At 38.7% G+C, this 22,516-nt stretch overlaps 2 protein-coding genes across 2 annotated transcripts; one reads left to right on the top strand and one right to left on the bottom strand.

Moving 5' to 3' along the window:
* Positions 1 to 18: 18 nt before the first annotated feature.
* Positions 19 to 10,667, bottom strand: akap12a (A kinase (PRKA) anchor protein 12a). Its single transcript, XM_026152613.1, has 4 exons — positions 10,295 to 10,667; positions 8,477 to 8,576; positions 1,426 to 8,319; positions 19 to 1,346 (listed from the first exon to the last, which is right to left on the bottom strand). Exons 1-3 carry the CDS (start codon positions 10,400 to 10,402, stop codon positions 1,454 to 1,456), a joined length of 7,074 nt encoding a protein of 2,357 aa, XP_026008398.1. The 5' UTR covers positions 10,403 to 10,667; the 3' UTR covers positions 19 to 1,346; positions 1,426 to 1,453.
* Positions 10,668 to 19,336: 8,669 nt separating this feature from the next.
* On the top strand, positions 19,337 to 22,117 carry LOC113012597 (syntaxin-11-like). Its single transcript, XM_026152891.1, has 2 exons — positions 19,337 to 19,383; positions 20,946 to 22,117. Exon 2 carries the CDS (start codon positions 20,948 to 20,950, stop codon positions 21,797 to 21,799), a length of 852 nt encoding a protein of 283 aa, XP_026008676.1. The 5' UTR covers positions 19,337 to 19,383; positions 20,946 to 20,947; the 3' UTR covers positions 21,800 to 22,117.
* Positions 22,118 to 22,516: the final 399 nt, after the last annotated feature.

Raw genomic sequence — 22,516 nt, 5'->3', positions numbered from 1 at the left:
AGATTTCTTTTCTTTTGCAGTAAACAAATAATTACTGAAGTACTTTTAATTTATATGTATTAATTTATTCAAATAAAATAGTTTTTATTAATTAAACACTGGTAAATATATCAGAAAACATATAAATACACATAAATCAATATTAGTGACATCAGACAAGCAAGGATTGTCCATAACAGACAGTAATGGAAATGAGATTTCAAAGTAAAAGCATACAGCTAACATAAATACCTTTTCACAAGCTTATTTCTCTCACTGTTGCAGTTTGATTACTGAGCCTCAGGCATCAAGCTTAGTGAGGAGGCTTGTTTCTGGCACTTAGATTTTTTTTTTTCCTGTCTCTAAGTCTAAATTCAGGGTTAGTATCTCAAATTCTCAGCTTAACTTGAAATTTTGAGACAATCAAAATTTCCACTTTTTATTTTTTTCAGTGGTAGAAACAGCCTGTTAAAGAACAGGAGAACAGAAAAGTTTGAGTAAACATGGTTGCTTAAGGCACTGCTGATTAAAATTGGATTAACTGCGTATTTAATTAAGTTGAGCTTTAAATTAAACACTGTCGCACCTTGCTTCATGCCATGCTCTCACCATGCTTATATTTTCGAACTGCTCACAGTAAAAATTCTAATCACTAAAATATTCATTATGTACAAGATCACATATAATAATAATAATAATAATATATGTATATATATATATATATATATCCTCAGTATGTTCAGGTCTGACTTTTTAAATCATGTGGCATAAGTGAAATACTAATTGCAAATAAATGTGTTGTGGAAATATCTACATTTTGCTAATTTTTATAAAAAGGTGTTTCTATGTGCTGTAACTGGTAACATACATCATGATTTAATGTGGTCTGTGAATAACACCTGAACGTTTTTTAAGGTTTTTACCATAAAAGGTGAAAAGATTCAACAAATATATTATGATATTCTTATTGACTTACTGACATATACATTCTATTCAAAAACTTAGGCATAATAATGTATGAATTATGAGTGGAGAGACCTGACAAAATTAGCAATGAAGTTGCATTACATGACAAACAGGTAGTTAAATTTACTGAGGCCCCTGCGTGGTAAAATAGCTCATTGTCACACTTCTAAAATCATTCAAAAATCACAATTCAAGCCCCCTGAGAAGATTAACCTTTTTTTTCAATGCACACTTTCCAAAACACTCTCTTAAGTCATATACTGTATAATAATAAGATAATCTTAGCAATTAAGGCTAGTTTCGCTAATAAATATCAGAATATTTTGGTGCAACATAATGTGAAATAAAAGGCTTTGATGGCTTTATGAAGCTTTCTTCCTTTTACTTTTTGATTGTTCCACCTACAAAAAGAAATACAAAAAAGGGCATACGTTTAATTGAAATTGATTGTGGAAATATTTAGAATAAGATGTGGCTTACCACTTAGTAACACTTGAGCTGGGTTAGGTTAATCCCATTCTGCCTGAGTGACACATGTTGTGATTACTGGGTACTCCAGGGCAACAGCAAAATCTTCACCTTCACTCTCAATTTCACCTATTCCTCCTGTTTCATGCAATCTCTGATGATATTCCTCATCCTCACTCTTGGTATCAGGTGCCATTTCAAACTCAGATTCAGGATCTTCTTCCCTCCTTCTTCCCTCATGTGCACTTCCAGCTTGAGGCTCCGTGGGTTCTTCCACTTTGATGTGGGATGCCCCCTTTTCCTCTTGGGTGTAAATGTCTTCCTCAGCATCCAGCCACACGTCATCATTTTCCTCCTCTATTTGTTTAATGGGCTCCTCTGCTGTTTTTTCTTTGCTACGAGCCTTGAAGACTGCAGGATGACTGATCAACAGGCCTCGTTTCTCTTTTTGCATCACAGGTTCTGTCGTTTGTGTGGCCTGAATGTCTGGTATTATCGATTGCTTTGACTGAATTTGTTCCACTGGTTCTATTGTTTCTATTGTGTGGATGCTAACAGCCTGTAGTACTGGCTGTTTTGATATCTTAGCTCTTTCAGTTAAATCTAATTTTTCTGCTTGCTCTGTGATTTGCTTCAGCGGTTTGGTGGTTTCTGCTGCCTGGATTTTGGAGATTATTGGTTCCTCTGATTCAGCTTGTTCTGCTGGTTGTGTTGTTTCCATTTCTTGAACAGCAACGTCCTGAAGTTTAGGCTGATGGGAGACCACAGCTTCTGATTCAGTGATTTCTGTTGTCTGAATAGCGACTTCCATTAGCTCCATTTGTTTCTCGCTCTCAGCTCTTTGCATTGCATTTATCAGGTTTGTAGGTTCCACTGCTTCTACTGCCTGAACAGCAACTTCGGACACATTAAGCTGTTTCACAGGTTCTGCAGAAGGTGGTGGGGATGCTGGTGCCTTTAGCTGCCCAAACTGTATGTTAAGTTTGAATTCTAAGGACAGGCTTGAAGGAGACTCTACATTACCTATTGACGAGATCATACCTGTGTTCTGGGGGGCTACTAATCCTGTGTTATTTGGTGTAACAATCTGGCTTTGTGTACTTTGTAGTTTTTGTGCTTCTGTGGTGGTATCGCCATCTTTCTTCTTAGCTAATTCTTCAGATGTTGCATCCTCCGCTGTCACACATACCTCTGATTTTTGCTGCTCAGCTTGAGTTTCTTCCAGATCCTCTGTGTGATCATGGGTAGAGATATCTAAACCTAAATCAGAAATTCGCAATTGATCCTCAGACTCTTTCTGCTCAGCTGGGATCCCATGTCCTTCATCCTCTTCTTCTATGAGCTCCCCAGAACTGTCCATCATTTTTTCATCCTCTGGTTCACTTGGTGCACTTTGAACTGTCTCGCTAATATCTGGTTGTTTTATAACTTCTTGTTCCAACTTATCTGGCACAGATTCAGGAGTGGGCTCTGGTAAATTCCCCTTTACATATTGAATAACTTCTTGAACAGTTCGATTGTTTTCCTCGTTATTCACTTCCTCTTCGATTGCAGTAGAGGCAGATAGATTTTCTACTTTTTCAAGAGTTTCATGACAAACATCAATAACTTCTTTGGCTTCTGTAACCCCTACCTCAATCATTGTGTTGACGATATTCTCTGCTGAATTGATATCAACATCCACCACTTGCACTTGGAATCTGTGATTGTCGTCAAACTCTAGTGATGGAACATGCATCATAACAACCACACTGCCTTCTTCTGCTGTGTTAATGACATTGTTCTTCTCTAATGGTGTTGTGCTCTCAAAAGTGTCCTTTACCTCCATCACACTTGCTTTTCTTTCTATCAAGTGTTCTCGAATCTCAGTTGTTTCCTCAATCAAAACATCAGGTATTACTGCTGAAACATCTTTTAGATTACATGTTATTACTTGCATCACTACAGCGTGCTCAGTGGCAGCAGTGATTACCTCAGTGCCTTGAAGTTCACCAGCTTTTTCTCCATCAACACTTACTTGGGCTGTACTAACATCCTCGTCATATTTGGGTTCTTCTGAAGCTTCAGCACTGTCAACACAAGTCTCACAATGCACCTGATCATTACTTGCTTGTTCTTCTTCTTGTTCTGCAGAAGGCACATAAGCAGCTGGTACCATTTCTTCCAAAGCTTCACCTTTTCTATCTTCGTGTTCAGCTTGATCATTTTGTGGAATGCTTTCGGTTTTCTGATCTTTGTTTATTTCTAAATCCTGGCCTGGTTGTTTTTTCTCAGTTTCATCTGTAATGCGGTCAGTGTCTGGTTTCGGAACATCTTCTAGCAATGCTTCAGTTTCAAGCTCCTGAGTGCTAAACACCTCAACACTTGATGCAACTGCATTTGCAGACTTGGATGCTTCACGGTCAGTTGCAGGAACATTGTTTTCTGCATCAGGCAGTGATGCTTCTGGTTCCATTAGGTCAACTGCTTTCTGCTTGGGTTCACCTGTAACTGTTTCCATTGCCCCCATATCCTTGGATATCACCTCATCTTCAGTTCCTTGAGGTTGACCTTCCTCTGAATCTAATGTGACGACTTGTACCACTTGTAACACTGCTGGTTCTTGAACATCCTTGGTTATGGAATCATCCAGTGCTTCACCTTTATCTTCAGTGATTGGTAACATTTTAGCCTCTTGGGGCTGATCTTTTTCTGCATGTGGAACATCCTCTGATATTACTTCTTTCTCCCATGACTGACCACTCCCCTCTTCTAAATCTAATATGGCTGCTTGTACAGCTTCTACCTTTTCTGGAACTTCAGGCTGTGATTCTTTGTTTTGAATCTCATCGGCCACTTCAGTGTGATGTTGTGTTGTCTGTTTGTTTTCATCTGTTACTGGTTCAGAAGACTGAATGTCCTCTGAAGGTTGTATTTCTGTTTGAACACTATCTTCTTTTGAATGCAGTGATGTGGCTTGAAGAAGTTTTGGTACCTCTGGAACTTTGGAAACTTCAGGCTGTGGTTCTTTTTTTTTAATCTCATCAGTCACTTCAATGAGATTCTCTGCTAACTCTTTACATTCACCCGTTATTAGTTCAGCAGACCGAATGTCCTCTGAAGGTTGTATTTCTGTTCGAACACTGTCCTCTTTTGATTCCAATGTTGTGGCTTGAACGCCTTCTGACACCTCTGTAACTTCGGAAACCTCAGACTGTGGCTCTTTAGTTTCTGGCTCATTAGAAACTTCACCTTCAGTGAGATGCTCTGATGTCTGTTTGTTTTCATCTGTTACTGGTTCAGCAGGCTGAATGTCCTGTGAGGGTTGTATTTCTTCTTGAATGTTGTCCTCTTTTGATTCAAATGTTATGGCTTCAACATCTTCTGGCACCTCTGTAACTTCAGAAACTTCAGACTGTCGCTCTTTAGTTTCTGGCTCATCGGTCACTTCAATGAGATGTTCCCCTGTATGTTTGGATTCATCTGTTACTGGTTCAGCAGACTGAATGTCCTGTGAGCGCTGTATTTCTTCTTGAATACTATCCTCTTCTGATTGTAATGCTGTGGCTTGAATACCTTCTGGCACTTCTGTAACTTCAAAAATTTCAGACTGTGTCTCTTTAGTTTCTGGCTCAATGGAAACTTCATCTTCAGTGAGATGCTCTCCTATCGGTTTGGATTCAAATATACTTTCTGCTGGTGGAACATCTTCTGAGGCCGGTGCTTCTTCTTCAGGTGATTGAACTTTGTCCTCTTCTGCAGTTGCTGTGGCTTTTTGCTCAACTTCCACTACATCTTTCACTTCATCATCCTCTGTTTTTGGAGCTTCAGTCTGTTTGTGTCTATCTTCTGGCTCAACAGTCACTTCAGCAAGATGCTCTGTCTGCTTGGAATCGTCTGTAACTATTTCTGTTGCTGGTATGTCATCTAAGTGTGGTGCTTCGTCTTCAAGTGACTGAACAGTATCCTCTTCTGAAGCTTTTACATCTTTTTCTACATTTTCCAGTGCTTCCAACTCATCCACCACCACAGAAGGTTCAGCTTCAATTTGACTTTGCTCAGTAATATTTTGATTGATCTGATCCCCCATGGAGAACAAACTTTGGGCTTCTTGCTCGATGCTTCCATCTTTAGTTTCATCAGCCACAAAAAGAGCTGACTCTGCTTCTTGAGCCTCAGTTTTTGAGGCATCTTCTTCTACTTGATCTGCCACAACTAGAGAACCTTTATCTGGAGCAACTTCATCACTTTCAAGTAATGTCTCCTGAGGTAACTCTTCCTTTTCTTCAGAAATGCATTCTGGCACATGTTGGCTGTCATCAGTAACTTCTAATTCTTTCATGCTTTCTTGCACCTGTGTAACACTGACCTCATGAACTTCATCTTCAGTGACTTCTGCATTGTCAATCTCCTCAGATACAATCTCAGATACAATCTCTGTTGAAACAGCTTTGTTAACATCAGGTATGCTCTCTGTTTGGGCTGTTGCCTCAACTTCATTAATTGCATCAATTGGTTCAGCATTTAGCTCTGCGTTTACCACTGTTTCATCTGATCCTTTGTGTATTTCCAGGATTTTCGGCTGTTCTTTTTCAAATGTTTCAAGTAATTGAGGCGAGACAGAACTAACTATTCTTTCTGAACTTGGCTCCTCTAAAGTCACTGGGACTACATGTGTGCTTACAGAGATGGTTTCAGCAACTTGTTCTAGCAACAACTCTGTGTTGTTGACACTGTATTCAGCTGGGACAGGTGTTGCATTACCAGATGTTTTTGAAGAGTCTGATAACTGGGAAACTGCAGAGATCATCTCAGTTTCATCTGTCACAGTAACATCAGCAGGCTCTGGAGCTGTTATGGCTTCAGATGTGATCTCTACCAGGTCCTCTGCTATAGTGTCATCTCTTGCTGCTTCCTCAATGCCTGAAGCCGGAGTGGCCATGGTCTCTGTAAGTACTCCCTCCTCTGGAATATCACTGAGTTGTTGGTGTTTACTGATTGATTCTGTAAGGTCATCTGGTTCTTCAACTGGAGCAGGTGTAGCCAGTGTTTTAGGAACCTCATTTTCTAAAGCTTCCTCATTGTCTTGGGACGTTTGTGTTTCGAGTGGAAGACTATCACAAGGTGGAGTGGAGTCCTGCTGGACTTCATTGTCTGTTACTTCTGGTATGTAACTTTCTACATCTGCCTTGGTTTCTCCCATTTCATCTGCAAACTCTGACAGTGGAATCACAGCTGGAGTCTCAGAGTCTTCATCACCTGAAGCTTCCTTGTCAGCTTCATCTAAAGATACTTGTTCTAGCGTTTCAGCAGGCTTTCTCTTTTTTCTTCCAGGTAGGAGATTCTTAATAGAAAATGTGGACTCAGCTTGAGTAACATCATTGTCAGAAGGAATGATATCTTTGCTTTCATCCAGATCCTTGGCTTTTGTTTTGGGGGTGACAAGTTTTTTAAATGATTTCCATGTTGACTCCCCATCACTCTCTGGAGGACTTCCTTCTTTAATTTCTTGGGCCTCGTTAGATCTTTCTAGTGGTGATTCTGCACCTTGTTTAAGTCCACTGTCTTGCTTGCTATTTGGGGGTGTTTCTTCTTCTGAGTCTGATGATTTTCGGCTTTTTCTCCTTCCAGATCCACACAAAACAGCTTCCCATGACACAGATGAGTCTTTCCTTTTTTTCCCTTCTTCTGTGCTGTGATCTGATATTTCCCCCCCTTCACTTGGTTTAGCCTCATCTACTGAACCTGAGATTTGTGCCTGTTCATTGCTCAATGAAGGCGTCTTGTTACGTTTTTTTGGAGTCAGAAGTTTTTTGAAGGTTGCCCATGCACTGTCCTCTTCTTCTGCTGCCGGGGCAGAGGGCTGTGCAGGACTTTCGTCTTTCTGATTTTCAGCTGACTCTGTTGAAGACAGCAGCTGATCAGAGACTTGTTCTTGAGAGTCAGTGATCTTTGTGTCACTTGATTTCTTTGTTTTCTGTTTTTTGGAAAGACTCCTGAAACTAGAGCCTGACATTAGCTTCTTCAGTGGACTCGCCTGAACTTTTTCTTTTTCTTGAGAGTTTAGTATTTCACCCTCACCATCTGATCTCTTCATGGAAGGTGGTTTAACATCATCCTGAGTGGTTACTGCAGGCACGATCTTAGCTTCTCCAAGTCCTTTCTCAGTTGTAGCTGCCTCAGTATCAAGAGTAATCTCCTCCTTATCCTGTTCTTCCACTGCTTGCTCTGCTATTTCAGCAATCTCGTTTTCCCCCATATCCACCAGTTCTTTCTCGGTCACCTCATCTTCTGCAAGTTTCTTTTTCTTCCGTAGACTAGAAAAGATTCCTGTGGTAAAAAACCTTTTTAATGGAGATTCAACCACCTTTTCTTCAGTAATCATTGGTGATGCTGGATGCAGTTCCTGTGTGGTATCCTGGTGTCCATCTTCATTTACAGCAGGTGAAGTTGTTCTTGCATCATCATTATCACGCTCAGCTTCCTCTTTGATTTCTGTTTTCTTTATGTCTGCATTTTCTGCAATATTCTCTGATGTTCCATCTGTCAGACTGGGACATGTTGTTGAATCATATTCATTTGCTTCCTGTGCTGTGTTTACATCCACACTCTGTTCCTCATTTTCACTTTTGACCTCTTGTGCATTATCTTTGACCTCCTCTGGTATGTTTGGTAGTTCCTCGGGCACATCTGTTTCAGCCTCTTCACCAGAGCCTTTTTTAACTGTCAATTTCAAACCAATGTTGCTGAAAAAATTTCTAAAACTTTCATTGATGTCATTTTGCTTCTCTTCCATTTCGATAATTTCTACTTTTTCAACTTCATTTGCATCAGCTTCATCTGGTGATGTCTTTGCATTGATGTCAACACTTTCCACTGGAGTTTTTTCTTCTTTAGGGGACTTTTCTGTCTTTGCAACATCTTTGTCTGAGGAAAGGATAGTTAAATCAACAATTAAATTAATCATTAAAATACTTTTGAAAAATCGGCTTAGTGTGCTAACAGATTCTTTCACTTAGAACCCAACAACTTGCGCTTTTATTGAAACCATGCTGGCAGAAATACACAAATTATGAATACCCACCCTCTGCAGAAATCTCGTCTTTGCAGTGACCATTGAGTGCTGCTATAGAGCTGTCTGCTTTTCCATTTATCTCAGAGATCTGCCCATTGGTTTTGAGAGGCTGAAAAAAAGCACAAAACTGAATGTACAATAAATCTCTGCTCATGTGTGCATGGCACGAAAAAAATTTAACAAGTCTAGTTTGAACCTCTGAAGAATTTCCATCTGTAATTAACAGGGATGCCAAAGACCTATAGAAACAGTATAGACCAGTTACTATTGGCTAGGTTTTGTGGCAGCCTTAGAGTCAACGCTCCTGATTTTTCCAATCCTAAATCCATGAGTCAGATTAGTTGGGAATGTCTGAGCAGGGTTTAGGGAATAAGAAACTTAACTGCACCCAATAGTGTGCCGAAGAAACCTAAATAAACAACTGTAAATACATCAGACGGTAATATTATTTCCAAGTTAAGCTTATTTTTCAACTTTTTAAACCAATTTATTAGATGTACAGAGTTTTGCTTATCTTTTTACTCATGTTATAATGTTACCTTATTTTAAGTGCTTTATCTAATTTAAACTGAATTTAAACTGACTATCCGAGCTCTCCAAGAGCCCGAAAATAATAACAACTGAAGGCAAAACAACCTAGTTTTAGATAGTTAAAGGCCATAATCATCATCAACTCCCATTATCACAATTTAAATACAACTTATTGGGATTAGTGTTTTTTCTTTCTTTTTAACACCCCACTTCCAAGCTTAAGCACATGATTTCTTCCAGCAGTGTCATGTCTCCACCTTAATAACAATCAGCATGCTCGAATATAGCATCAAATCAACACAACATCGCCAAGAAAAAGCATCAATTTCTCTACTGATTCTTACAGGACAGTGCTAATTGACATCCTCATCGGCATGAGCTGTTATAATGTTGTACACTAATAATCAATGTTGTTTTCTGCTTAGTCCAGCAGGGGAGAAATTCCATCTCTCCCATGGGCTTTATTTGGTTCACTCCAAGAATGAAAGGTCATCATTCCTCCATGCTGTTTCCTCTTTCATCTACAGTAAATGAAAACCTCTGCGCCATCAATGAAATAGTGAAAAACGACTATTCAGAAGAGTAATACTATGTAAGTTATCAGGTAGCCTCAAGAGCCAAAAGCCAGCAGTCAAGGGCCATTAAATTTACTCACAATTGCAACATGAGGCACTGCACACAATCCATTTAACAACAACAACAACTTTTACAGTAAATGGTTTAAGTTTTGTGTTGTAAGACTCAGGCTATGATTTACAATTATTATTCTTTTTCCAATTTTGCAAATCTTGCTGTATAAGGAAAATGGGGCCAAAAAGAGTTTCAGTCAATGTGGGACATATATACATATGAAATGCATCACATATAAGACTTTTTCCCCTTTTATTTTCTTTGTCTTTATGTCTAAGGAGAAATGACACTAGGCTGTTGTGCACCCAGCACAATATATAAAGCAATCAATAATGCTTCCTGTTACAGAAAAGCTTAAAAATAATCACATTGCTCGTCAGTGTCCCAGTATTGCTGGATGCACTCATCCGCTTTGAAGGGACAAGGACTTTCCTTTTATTCTGACGTTAATTGATGTGTTGGCATGCAGCGTGTGCACCGTCCTGACAACAACAACAAAATCCAGCCTCAGCATTTTTTTAATCTTTCAAAGCGCCTACTGTTTGTTCTCTGTCACCATAATGAATCAAATGAAAACCACTGATTGGAAAAGAGGACAGGCTAAATCCTTGTTGCAAAGTTAATACAGCCATAAAGGAAGAATTTGGGGCTCTTGGGATATGTTACCTTGTCTTCAGTATCCTGCACAGTTTGAACATCATTCACTTTTGCGCTCTCCTCCTCCTCCTCTGCATCCTTCTTGCCCGCACGTTGCGCAGACTGAGTGTCTCCCATTATCTGAACTGCAGCGCGTCGCTATCCGGAATGAGCCACACGAGTGAAACGGATATCCCACAAGAAAAACAGGCCGGTAGCTCAGCTGAGCCACGGAAGGCGGTCAGCTCTCAAATGGTGTAGTCTGGATGCTGGAAAAACTCTTTCCTCTTAGATTAACACCTCCCTGCAGAATCACATGAAGCCATATGAGCCAGCTGACCCGGCCCGGCTCGGCCCGCCTCTCTCTGCATTGAAAAAAAGAACTGCAGAGAAAACAGCCTGCTCTCAGATTACTGAAGAGAATGTCCCAGCAACAAGCATAAACCTGCACTGGTGAGGATGCACTAGCCCGCAGATGCACTGAACGACGAGTGGCTATGTTAAAGATTTAAAGGATATTTTCATCGGAAACAGATGCTGCAAATGCATGCCGCATTAAATAAGAAAGTCTGTTGCTGTTTAACACTTTGGTTATTCGGAAAGTGGATTTTATAACTAGTTTTATTATTAAAAAAAAACAACAACAACAAAAAACCCCCCAAAACCTAAGAATTTTGAAACCAGGAATGTTCTTTAAAAAAAACAACTATTTAAATCTTTATAGAAATGGTTAACAGTTCAAAATAGTTAAAATTAACTACTGGCTGGCTATTATATATATAATAGTTATAGTATTCCTCCAATTACTCAATTGCTCATTGATTGGTTAATTACTGTTCACTCCACAAACCACTTTATTAGGAACACATGTTAATTGCTTGTAAAATGAAATATTTATCAGCCAAACAATGTAGGCCTGATCAAGATGACCTGCTGAAGCATCAAAATGGGGGAAGAAAGGTATTTAAAGCATATCTGACTGTGGCATGTTTCTTGGTACTAATTGGCTAGTCTGAATATTTCAGAAACTGCTGATCTGCTCAGATTTTCCTGTATAACTATCTTGAGGGTTTAAAGAGAATGGTCTAAAAATAGAAAATATCCAGTGAATGTCAGTTCTCTGAGTGAAAATGCCTTGTTGATGCTATAGGTCAGAGAAGGACTGATAGGGAGACAAATAACCACTCATTACAACTATAGTATGCATAAGAGCATCTCTGAATGCACAACATGTCATTCTGAGGGTTTCTTTTTTGGTATTTAGTGTTGATCAGCTGATCTGTTACCAGTCCAACACAAACAATATTTCATAACAGCATAGAGCGTATGGAAATGATCAAATATTTCAAAGCTGGCAAAAAAGTTTTCTTGAAAATGAAAATCAGCTGACTGGTCAAATGTACCTCTTGAGCAAAACAGACTTAATTCGATTTGGTGTTTAAACTGAGGCGTGTGGGCAGAATATCATGAGCAGGGCAGACAAACACAAAACAGTCTGCCTAAAATACAAGATTCGTTTTAGAAAAGGCTGCTTCAAAAGCTTGACCCCTTGCAGTCTGACTTCTGACTGTGAAAAAATAAAAGATAAACTAATAATGTGTTTATCTGTTAAGCTGCATTTCTTTCATTAAAGCGTTTTGCTGAAACTTCTTTTATGAGCACTAGCACTGCAGTGTTTGGGCTTACACGATAATGCCAGTTTAGGCAAGATAATGTGGTAGATGATTTTTTTGTTTGTTTAGTTTAGTTTTTGTTTTGTTTTTGGCCGGCGGGGGGGGGGGGGGGGGGGGGGGGGTGTCTTTGTTCCATAGCTTTTTTTTTTTCTTCAGTATTACACATATGCTTTATGATGGTCATGGCAATTTTTTACTTAGATGCCAAAGTAATGAGTAAGGCCAAACTCAGAATTTTAGGCAACTATAAATAAAACACACCCTAATCACTGCTCACTTTCTTAGGAACACCTGTAAGTATCTAAGCAGCCAATCACATAGCCAACACCAACTCCGTGTATTTAGGCATGTAGACATGGTCACGATGACCTGCTGTAGTTCAAACTGGGCATCAGAAAAAGGACAAATGTGATTTAAATGACTGTGCTTGATGGTGCCAGACAGACTGGTCTGAGTATTTCAGAAACTGAAATAATCTTCTGCTTTCCCACAAAAGCAGAATGGGTCCAAAAAAGAGAAACTATCCAACGAGCAGCAGTTCTCTTGGAGAAAATGTCATGTTGATAGCAGATGTCAGAGAAGACTGAACAGACTGCTAGAAAGGCAACCGTAACTCAAATAACCAGTCGTAACACCCAAGGTATCCAGAAGAGCATCTCGGAATCACAACAAACCCTGAAGCAGATGGTCTACAGCAGCAGAAGACCACACCAGGTGCCACTCTTGTCACCCTAGAACAGGATAGATTCATCCGATTTTGTGTCAACATTTCAGACTATAATGATGTGGGGTTCATTTTCTGGGCACACTTTGAGCCCCTTAGTACCAAATGAGGACTGTTTAAACATCACAGTCTACCTAAATATTGTTGCAGATTATGTCCATCCCTTAATGACCACATCTTCAGAGAGCTGATTCCTGCTGGATAACACACCATGTCACAACACTCAGATCACCAAAAGCTGCTTTTTTGAATGTGACACTGAGTTCAGTGCAGTTAAGTGGCCTCCACAGTCACCAGATCGCAATCCAATAGAGCAGTTTTGCAATGTTGTAAGATTGCATGAAGGATGTAAGACTGTGTGATGCTATCATCTTGTTGATTTTGTGCCACAAAGACTTAAGGCCTTTCTGAAGGCAAAAGCAAGTCTAACCTAATGTTAGCAAGCTGTGCCTAATAAAGTGTCTGGTCAACATATATAGGAAGGTCTTCAGAAAAGCTGTAGTAGCCTTTGTTATATACTGTTATACACTCCACTCATTCAGGATTTCAATTTATTTCCTCACCAACCTGTAGCGTATGTGTTTGCTGAGCAGCTCTTGTTGGAGATGCAGCATTGTTCACTCAAAACAAAACATGTTTGTAAGTGCAATATAGCATAGGTATAATTGTTTCTGCCAGAAACTGCAGACATAAAACAAGATGAAAATCATTAGCTAATGCAAAAATAGATTTCAAGACACAGAGCATGCTAAAGGGGAATGAGGCCTTAAAGGAACCAGCTGAGTCACTTACACCTATAACAAGTGCATGAAATAATATATTCCAGCTCTAAACGGTTTGCTTATTTTGACTGAGGTGAGGTTTTATTGTTGTGGGACTTTAAACAGATTAGTCTCAGCCAATGCTGGAGATAGGAAGAAAAAAAACCCTGCCTTGTTTACCCCACATTTTAACTTTCATAAAAAGATTAAACTTGTTAATGCTCTTCTGAAAAAGAATTAGGACCAGACTGATTGGTCTGATTGGCCTACTGGACACTGAATCTCTCTGCTATTATTTGTTGTGGACTGACCTTTGTTACTGCCCGTGCTGGACAGACGGTTTAACACTGCTGCTGGCAAACAGTCCCGGCTACATAGTTGTCCATCAGTTTTAAGATTTCAGCAAAACAATCCATCTTCAGTATTTACAGTTTATAATTGGTTCTCTAATGTTTTTACATTTTATTTAGAACTTTCCTTTCATAATTTCTTATTATGATGTGGTATCATAAATCCTTGTTTTTGTCTCTAGCTGATTATTTTAGGAAAATCCTATCATTTGTGTCTGTGGTTTTTTTGATCAGATCCAATTTTATTTTTATTAAATTTGTATCAATTTAAAAAGAAAACATCTTCATTCACAACAATGAAGTGAGATTTTTCCTCTTGCAAAGCTTTTTGATTATTAAACATATGCTCTAAATCTTCCTTTAAACTTCTAAACCTAAAAGGCATTAAATATGTGCACTAATTTTGCTTCATATTGTAATAGAAGCAGTGACGTCCTCTCTTCACCTCAGTGAAAAAGCAGTATGATATGTCACCAAGGTGGATAAAATGAGACCTTGGGAAAGCTTAGAGCAGAGAAACTTCTGCAAACCCATGACAGGCATTCATGTTGATTTGATCAAACTCTTTGAGACACTGGTGCTGTTATGTGAACCTTAGTACAAAGTTAATAAGCTCACTTAATTAGAGTCACAACTTTGGATAAGTGAAAACAGCTGATGTTTTCTCCACTGATTACAGCAGCCTAGCTGTTGAGGCCTAATGCTACATAATGTAATAAAAGTGCAGGGGGTCTCCGTGAGTCAGCTTGCATGTGTGTACATGTCCTCTTCATCTACCTGTGCATTTTGTGCTATCATAAAGGACTATGTATAAAATTCAGACCTAACAGATGACTCAAGTTTTATGTCTGAACGGAATTTATTGCACTGTATAAAAAATTTTTTTTTAACACAGCTATTTTTTTTTAATCTTTGCACTGCACAGTTGCACCGTATATGTTACAGAACTGCAGAAAATGTGATTAACTGTAAATCAGTATACTATAAACATGGCTGCAGCTTGCTTTTGGGGAAAACACACAGAGACAGCAACTGTAATATATCGCATTAAGCATGTTGTTCTACAGAGGTAATCATCTTATCACAGTTAGTAAATATTTGATTAATTTGACACCAATTTTGTACTTTAAATAGGAATTTCAGATATATTTTAAGACGGTTATAGTTACTGGATCTTATCAGTAAAACCTAGAATTTAGAAGGCACTTTTTTATGCTCTGACCCATTACATTGCGATCCCGTTATGTAACAAAACGTTCTGTAGATAAAACTCACATTTCCATTTAAAAAAAGGGAAATTTGCAGAGGAACGTGGCAAAGTGTTACAGTGTTATGGTTTGTTCAACTGTCCAAGTGCACAAAGTAGACCTTTGTCATTGAGTTTAGCAGATTTGCAGCTTTTCATTAAGAATAAGAAGTCTTGGCTAGTTCACAATGAACAGTTTCCCAGTGTTTCTTTAACTGAGCCTGGTAGGTCTGGACCTTTGAGAAACAGTGCAGAGAGTGTCAAAGTTAGAGTCTGATGTTAAGAGTTAGTTTGCTGATCACATGCCCAGATCACAACTTGTGACCAGGGAAATGTACATATGAATCTCATGCAACATGGTTTATTGATTAGTAGCTGCTTAAATTAGAACCAGCTGACTGAAAAAAAACAGATTACATGAATTTAACTGGAACTTTCAATTTGTATTTTCTCTTTTTTCCCCCTTTTTTTTGTTTATTAGCTGCATCTGGTGCTGGAAATAAGTTAAACACTGCAATCTATAAAAAGCCTGAACATCTTTGGGAAAATATCTAAAAATAAAAACTGTCCACAAAAATAAAGATCCATAAGTATAATGCACATGCTTTTTAATCTTATGTGATGTTTCTTAATATCACCATCTGTCTCAAAAGGTAATAACAGAAATTTGTTAAAACAATAATGTAAGCTGCATATGTTTACATATGACTTGGAGAAGTATAAAGCTTAGTCTTTAGTTAGTTGCTCGTTTTGTGCTGGTTGTGTGTATGTGTTTGTTTGTTTTTGTTTTTGTGTTTTTTGGAAACTTAATGAGCTTTGCTGGAGCAGATTAAAGTACTGTTGTATCTGTGGCCCTGAGACCTGATTGTTTTATCACTGACATCTGCTGGATATAATAAATACTTCAACATATTGCATAGACTTTGAGGCATGTTGCACAGACAATGTGGCAAAAGTGAATCTCTGGCAGAAGTTCACCTCTAATTGATATGTTTTTCCTTTGGTGTACATCATTCTTTCTACATACTTGAACCAAAAGAAACGTGCAGCTCAGCCATCACTGTTTATACCACAGTGTCACCAACACTAGCCTGTCCTCAGGCGCAGGGGGAAGAGTTCAATAGAAATAAAAGTAGTTCCTACATAAAACTGCCCTCAAGGTTTCTAGAAAGAGATATTGCAGCTGGGGCTTTCAGATCTTTTTTTTGTTTTTTGTTTTTTTTAGCTTTGAGCACCACCAAGTTAAGTGCCATTAATATCATTTATCATTTATTCAGTATTAGACTTCTCTCAAGGTTAGAGATCCAAAACAGAAAAATGTGTAAGAAGAAATGTGTTTCATGGGTGAAGTCGCCTTTTAAGTACAAACACAAGATATATAAAAAAGAACTTATTGTTATGCAGAAAAAACAAATTTAAAAAAGTCAATACTTTTAATATTCCTTTTCCAGAGGGTTCCCAAGGTATTCCCAAGCTAGACAAGATTCTCTTCCCAGGTGGGCTTGCCTGGAGCACCTGCAAAGGAAGGCCTCCAGGAGGCATCCAAACCACCTCAAAGTGGCTCGTTTTAAGATGCAAGATGTCTGAGCAGCCAGTGGGTCTCAGGATTTATTCCAGGGGTTCTGTGATGGTTAAAGGGGGAGTAAAGCGGGCCAGAAAAATGTCACAAAAAAGCATAGGTCTCCAAGTCTCCGTAACACTGCTGAAGAGACTGTTATTCTTACGATAAATAATACAATTTCAGAAAAATTTTCATAATAATAATACATTTTATTTAAAAGCACCTTTCAAGACACCCAAGGACACTTAACAATAGAATAAAACACATAATAGAACAATTACAATGAAAAACAATAAAAGCAAAAAGCACAAGATAAAATAAACAAACAATAAATTCACAGTGAATATGCAGATTTGAACAGATGGGTTTTGAGTTGATTTAAACTGGGGGAGAGAACCAGTGCTTCTAATATCTGGGGGGTGAGAGTTCCACAGCCTGGGAGCAGAGCAGCTGAAAGCTCTGCTTCCCGTGAGGGTGTGGCAGAAAGAAGGCACAGCAAGCTGGATAGAAGAAGAAGATTGAAGTGAGTGAGCAGAAGAGGTAGTGCTTAAAAGATCATCCCTTCCCTCTAACTGGACAAACTGAGCATAACCATGTCAGCAAAACCACTAGTAGAACCACTAAATCCTAAGCATTCTGGGGCTTTTTCATTAAAGTTGTGTTTAATCTTTGTTTTACTTGTTTTTTTATGTGTTTTTTTTTTTTTTTTTACTTTCTTGGCTCTTCATGAAATATCGGATCATTTTACACTTATTGACTGTGAATTTTTGTCAAGTAAAAAACATTTGATCTGGTATATTGAAAATAGCTCTCTGCACCACCCAGATAGATGTTGCATGGCTCTCTAACTCTGTTTCCTGAGCCATCCCTCTGATGCACTCCTTTCTAATCCTGTCCATCCTGGTCTGTCTTCAGCTCTGCTCCTCCACCTCCAGCTCCACCTTCTGTCTTTTTGTTGGTGCCACCGTCACAAACCATACATCACAGCAGGTCTCACTAGCATCTTGTAAAACTTCCCTTTCACTCTTGTATAGAGATAACTGAAATAAAGTGGTCAATATTTCCGTTGCTCAAAGTTGTAGGTGACAGTTAAACTAGAAAAACAAAGTTCAGGTTCTAATTTGAGATGTTCTGACTGAACGATTTAGTTTTGTTGCCATCTAGGGGTCGATCCTTTGGTCTTTTGCTTTGTTGTGATTTGAACAGACAATTGACCAACAAATGCATGTGTTAGAATTTGCTTCTTGTCATCGACCACAAAAAATGAACCAGGTTTCTTAGTCTTTAAGGATTTTCTAGGATTTTGTGTGAAGGTTTAATTCTGGAATCCTGTTTTGGCGTCTTCTTCTAATGATGTTGAGCTTTAGCTTCTTTTTTTTTATTTGAGTTCTGTTTCCTGTGTGGTTTTTGGAAGTTCTTCTTTTGGGGTTTTTAGTTCCCACAGTGTTTCCCTTGTCTATGTTTCCCCTCCATATTCTTCCACCTTCTGTGTTATCATGTTTAGTGTCTAGTATCAGCTGTCTTCTGCTTAAATTTAACAGTTTGCTTTTTAATTTTCCTTCCCCCTTTGTGAAGTAAAGGATGTTGTGATTGTGTTTCACTTGTGTCTTTTTCCTCTTCTGTCTGTTATTCCCCATTTAGTCCACAGTCTATATATAGTCCAGTCTTCCTCTTTCTCCTTGTCTTTCTTTAATTGTCCTTCCTGTGCTGTGTTAGGGTAATCTTTTTGCCCTTTGTTTAGCTTTCTTTTATTCCTTTTTTAGTCAATACCCAGTTTCTCTTTATGTACTACATTTGTGTCCTCTCTCCATTAGCCCATGACACCAGGTCTTAAGAAGGCGAGTGAGAAATGTGCTAAAAACAGAAACGGTGAAAGAGAACACTACTGCTGGTTGTGGTTTAGTGGGGAATTTTTAACTTCACATGGTTTCATTTATGCTTTTGTCTTAAGAGTAAAGTGTCAGTTATGCTTATACAGCTATAGGGCACACGTTGGCCTTCAAAAAAAAATCCCCCGTGAGAAACAATCCCAGTGACTCAGAAACTCAGTAGGCCGATGGAAATTACTGCTCATGCACATGCAGCCTATGCACCGAATGATCTATTCAGCTTGAGTTTCTTTTTCTGGCTGCATGACTGAAAATCACTTGATGGTTGGTGGCTTCACACTTAGATTGTGTTTCATGAAACAGGAAAGGATGTAGAAGTATTAACTAAAGAAGGCAGTGTTTCATGTCTTCTTCTTTTTCTTTTTTTTTAGACTTGAGTTTTTATCATATAAGAACATTTTGGTCCCACCCCTCTGGAAGATAAGCTATCTCAAATACTTCCTCTTTATTTTTTTTAACATGTCGTGTGTCCAAAGTCAGTGACCTCTATCCCTGATGTTATCTTATATGTGCTTTGTCAAGGCCTCAGCACAGCCATTTACCCCCTTCATTGCCATTTCTGTTGATAGAAAACAACCGCACTGCTTTGGTAAAGGTGATGATAACAGAGGTGAAATGTAAGCACGAGTGTTTCATCTTTATGTTAAATCGTTAACAAGCATGGCTTTGTCCTACTGTACGTCACCTCACGTCTCCACGTGACACGAGAGGAATGCAGAAAGTTTTGTTTTTAAAAACCTTTCCTCATAAGCAGGTCTATCAGAGACGATGGTTAACAGTTTTAAAAAATCACTTGCTCTTAAAGCAGCCGTCGCTCTACTAACTGGACTGAACTCCCATTTTCATGATCGCCTTTAACTACAGAGGACAAGGAAGTATCTGAAACTCATCTACGGCTAACTAAGAACAATACAAGTAAGATATAATAATTCTATAATCATAGCTTCATAGGTTTTATATTCTTTAGGTTTGCTCAGGGGACCTTTTTAGTGCAATTGTTGTCAGCACAGCATCATGATACAAGACATTAAACTGTTAGTGAGTTTATCCTGCATCTGATAGAAAGGGCGAATTTGTCTTGATGAATCATATGATGCGTGATTTACTACTGATTTAAAGAAAAGGGCCAGTACTGGCAAAATCATACAGCTATGTCCATGTACTTTACACTGTTAATGTTTACAGAAAGTATTCACATCCCAATAAGGCTTTTTCAGTGCTCAGAATAATAGATTATATGTTTCAATAATGTAAAATTTGTATTATCTACTGTAAAAATCATTTAAATCCAACCAGACTTCCTTGTGACTGAGTTCATGTCTGCTTTGTATGATGGTGATCAGTAACATGATTTGCTTTTCTTCTGTTGTTTTTGTTGAGTTAAGCTTAAAATAATTTTAATATTATTATTTTTGTTTTTGGGGGGTGGGGCTTTTCAGGAAAGTAGGAAATGAGAGTGTTAAAGTTCCTCAAGTCCAAATCAAACCTGGGCTGCTGCATTCAGCCTTGAGGCTCATGTTTACCTGATCTGCTTGGGAGCTAAACCGTCACCAAAGCTTAAAACACTTTAATTCAAAGTATTGCAACAAAGAAAAAATCCAACAGCTTCTCTGTTTGAGAACTTGTTTGGCAAGTCTTTGACAGACTACACGTCCTAGTGGATCAGGAGAATTCATCTAAGATTACTCGATACTGGAGATGTAGAAAATGTGCCACAGTGCTATGCACTGATTACAAGACCTTTGTGTTTTATTTTGTAAGATGAGCTTAACAGAATAAAAGCTTTACAGTCATTAGCTGGGAAACAGCTTTCTCTTGATGTTTTTCTGTTTTAGCTTGTAAAACAGAAAGCATTTATGTCTTCAGCAGGGATGTTACAGCCAATTCAGGGTAAAAAGGTCAGGCGGTGGCGGTCGGTTCAGCAGTAAGATGTTTAGTTGTAATCAATTAAACCAAGTTTGAGGAGTAAATATTTCTTTTAATTTCAATTTGAAATGTTTTTATTCATTTACTTTGGAAAAATAAAAACTAAAAGCAGCTGCAAAGCTTACTGTTTATTTATTTCAATTTACACAACGCACTGCACGTACTCACGAACCCACAGATGATAATAATCTCCTCAGCTTCATAACGCTGAGGGTTTTTTTTTCACTTTAAGACACTCACTTCTCCCATCGTCATCATTTTGAACTGCTGCAGACTGCTTTTTTCTGAAAAAGCAGTCTGCTCACACACACAGACACACACCTAGCTGTTCAACATAGTTTAATTTCAACTTTAGCAGCCAAAGAGCCAAATACCTCCCTTAGAAGCTGAAGACTGGCCTCAAACATGACTACAAATGAAGAATAAGGTTGCTCATTGCCTCTAAAAGTTGCTAAACACTAAATATATTGGATGTGATGCTTTTTTTTCAAGTCACGGATGAACCTTTTCTCCCAGATGAGTAAATCTACCTTTTTTCTGTTTCCTTCCAGCCATGAGAGACAGACTGGGACACCTGCATCAGGTACAGACTGACACGGAGGGTTTTAGTACAGTGCAGCTAGATAACCTATCAGATCATGAAGCAACAGCTGGAGATAATGAGCTGGATGATGTCCTGAAGGAGGCCCAGCTGATACGTCTGGAAATCCAGCAGATCCAAAATGACATCAGAGATCTGAAGGACGTAAACTATCAGGCTTTGAATAAGACTTCAGACTCCATTGTGATAAAACGGGACTCCAACGCAATTGGGGCAGATATTAAACGCAGAGGTGAAGCTGTGTTGCAGAGGCTGCATATGCTAAATAACCTCAGAGGTGAACTGGAGGTCCAACGCGGCAGTTTGGACCCCACAGTGCGCATTGCTCGAACACAGTACCACTGCCTGAGCAACGCTCTGCGGGAGGTGATGTTCAGCTACAATGACACAGAGATGAACCACAGGGAAGCCTGTAAAAAGCAGATCCAGAGACAGATGGAGATAGTGGGTAAGGAGGTTAGCATGGAGGAGCTGGAGGAGATGATGGAGGGTGAAGAATTGACTGTGTTCAGCATCCAGATACAAGGGAAATCTACCCGGTCTGCACTAATGCAGATAGAGAGCCGGCACCGTGAGTTGCAGGAGCTGGAGAAGAGAATCGCGGGGATCCAGGAACTGTTCCTAGATGTGGCTGTCCTCATGGAGGAGCAGGGAACAGGAGTGGAAAATATCCAGAAAAATGTTCAAAATGTTGGTGTGATCATTCTGGAAAGCAGGGTCTATTTGGATAATGCCATTAAATCTGATAAAAACAACCCCTTCAAGAAGCTGTTTTGCGCCTGCTTTCCATGTTATCACAATTAGGTCTTATGAAGCTTTTATTGATTCTGAAATATGGTGAAACTTTTAATGAATCGCACTGGCTTCCAGGATACACCCACAGATGGGAGCACAGTAGATGGCGCCACTAATAGAAAGGTTTGAACACTGATGGTGATGAAGCCAAGTTGCGCTGGTCATCATAAAACAAGACCCACCAATTGGCTGACTCTCCGTTTCTCTGGGAAGAGCTCCACTTCCTGCAAGCCTGAATTGTATAGGTGCTTAAAAATAGATCTATAGTAAAATATTTATTTAAGGCATTTATCTGTAAAAGCAAAGGGCAATTGCTAATGTAAAGACTCATAGAACTGTTAATATTTAACCTTAAATACTTAAGTTAGGTGATTTTAGATTGTTATTTTAGGTATATTTAGACTTTATGTGATTTTATGTGAAGTTGTAATGCGGCCTTTATTGATGGAAGTATAAAAGTTTAGCCATTAACAGGCTGGTATGACTGTAACAATTAATGATTTCTGTTCAAATGTTGATAAAGCCTTTGCTCCTGTAACTGTATGATACCAGCCAAAGGACAGTGTCAGCAGTCTGGATATCAGCCTATACTAAGTCTGTGTGACTTGTCCCCCTTAAGTAAAATAATAATAATAAAAAACCCTTGTGTAACTATCGCTTCTTCATTTCAGCTTGATCTTTATCATCTGTAATTTGACATTGCGAGAACTTCAGCTTTTTAAATAC

The sequence above is a fragment of the Astatotilapia calliptera genome, chromosome 19, assembly GCF_900246225.1.
Source record: "Astatotilapia calliptera chromosome 19, fAstCal1.2, whole genome shotgun sequence".
Lineage (NCBI taxonomy): Eukaryota > Metazoa > Chordata > Actinopteri > Cichliformes > Cichlidae > Astatotilapia > Astatotilapia calliptera.
This window is presented reverse-complemented; position numbering and strand designations above follow the sequence as displayed.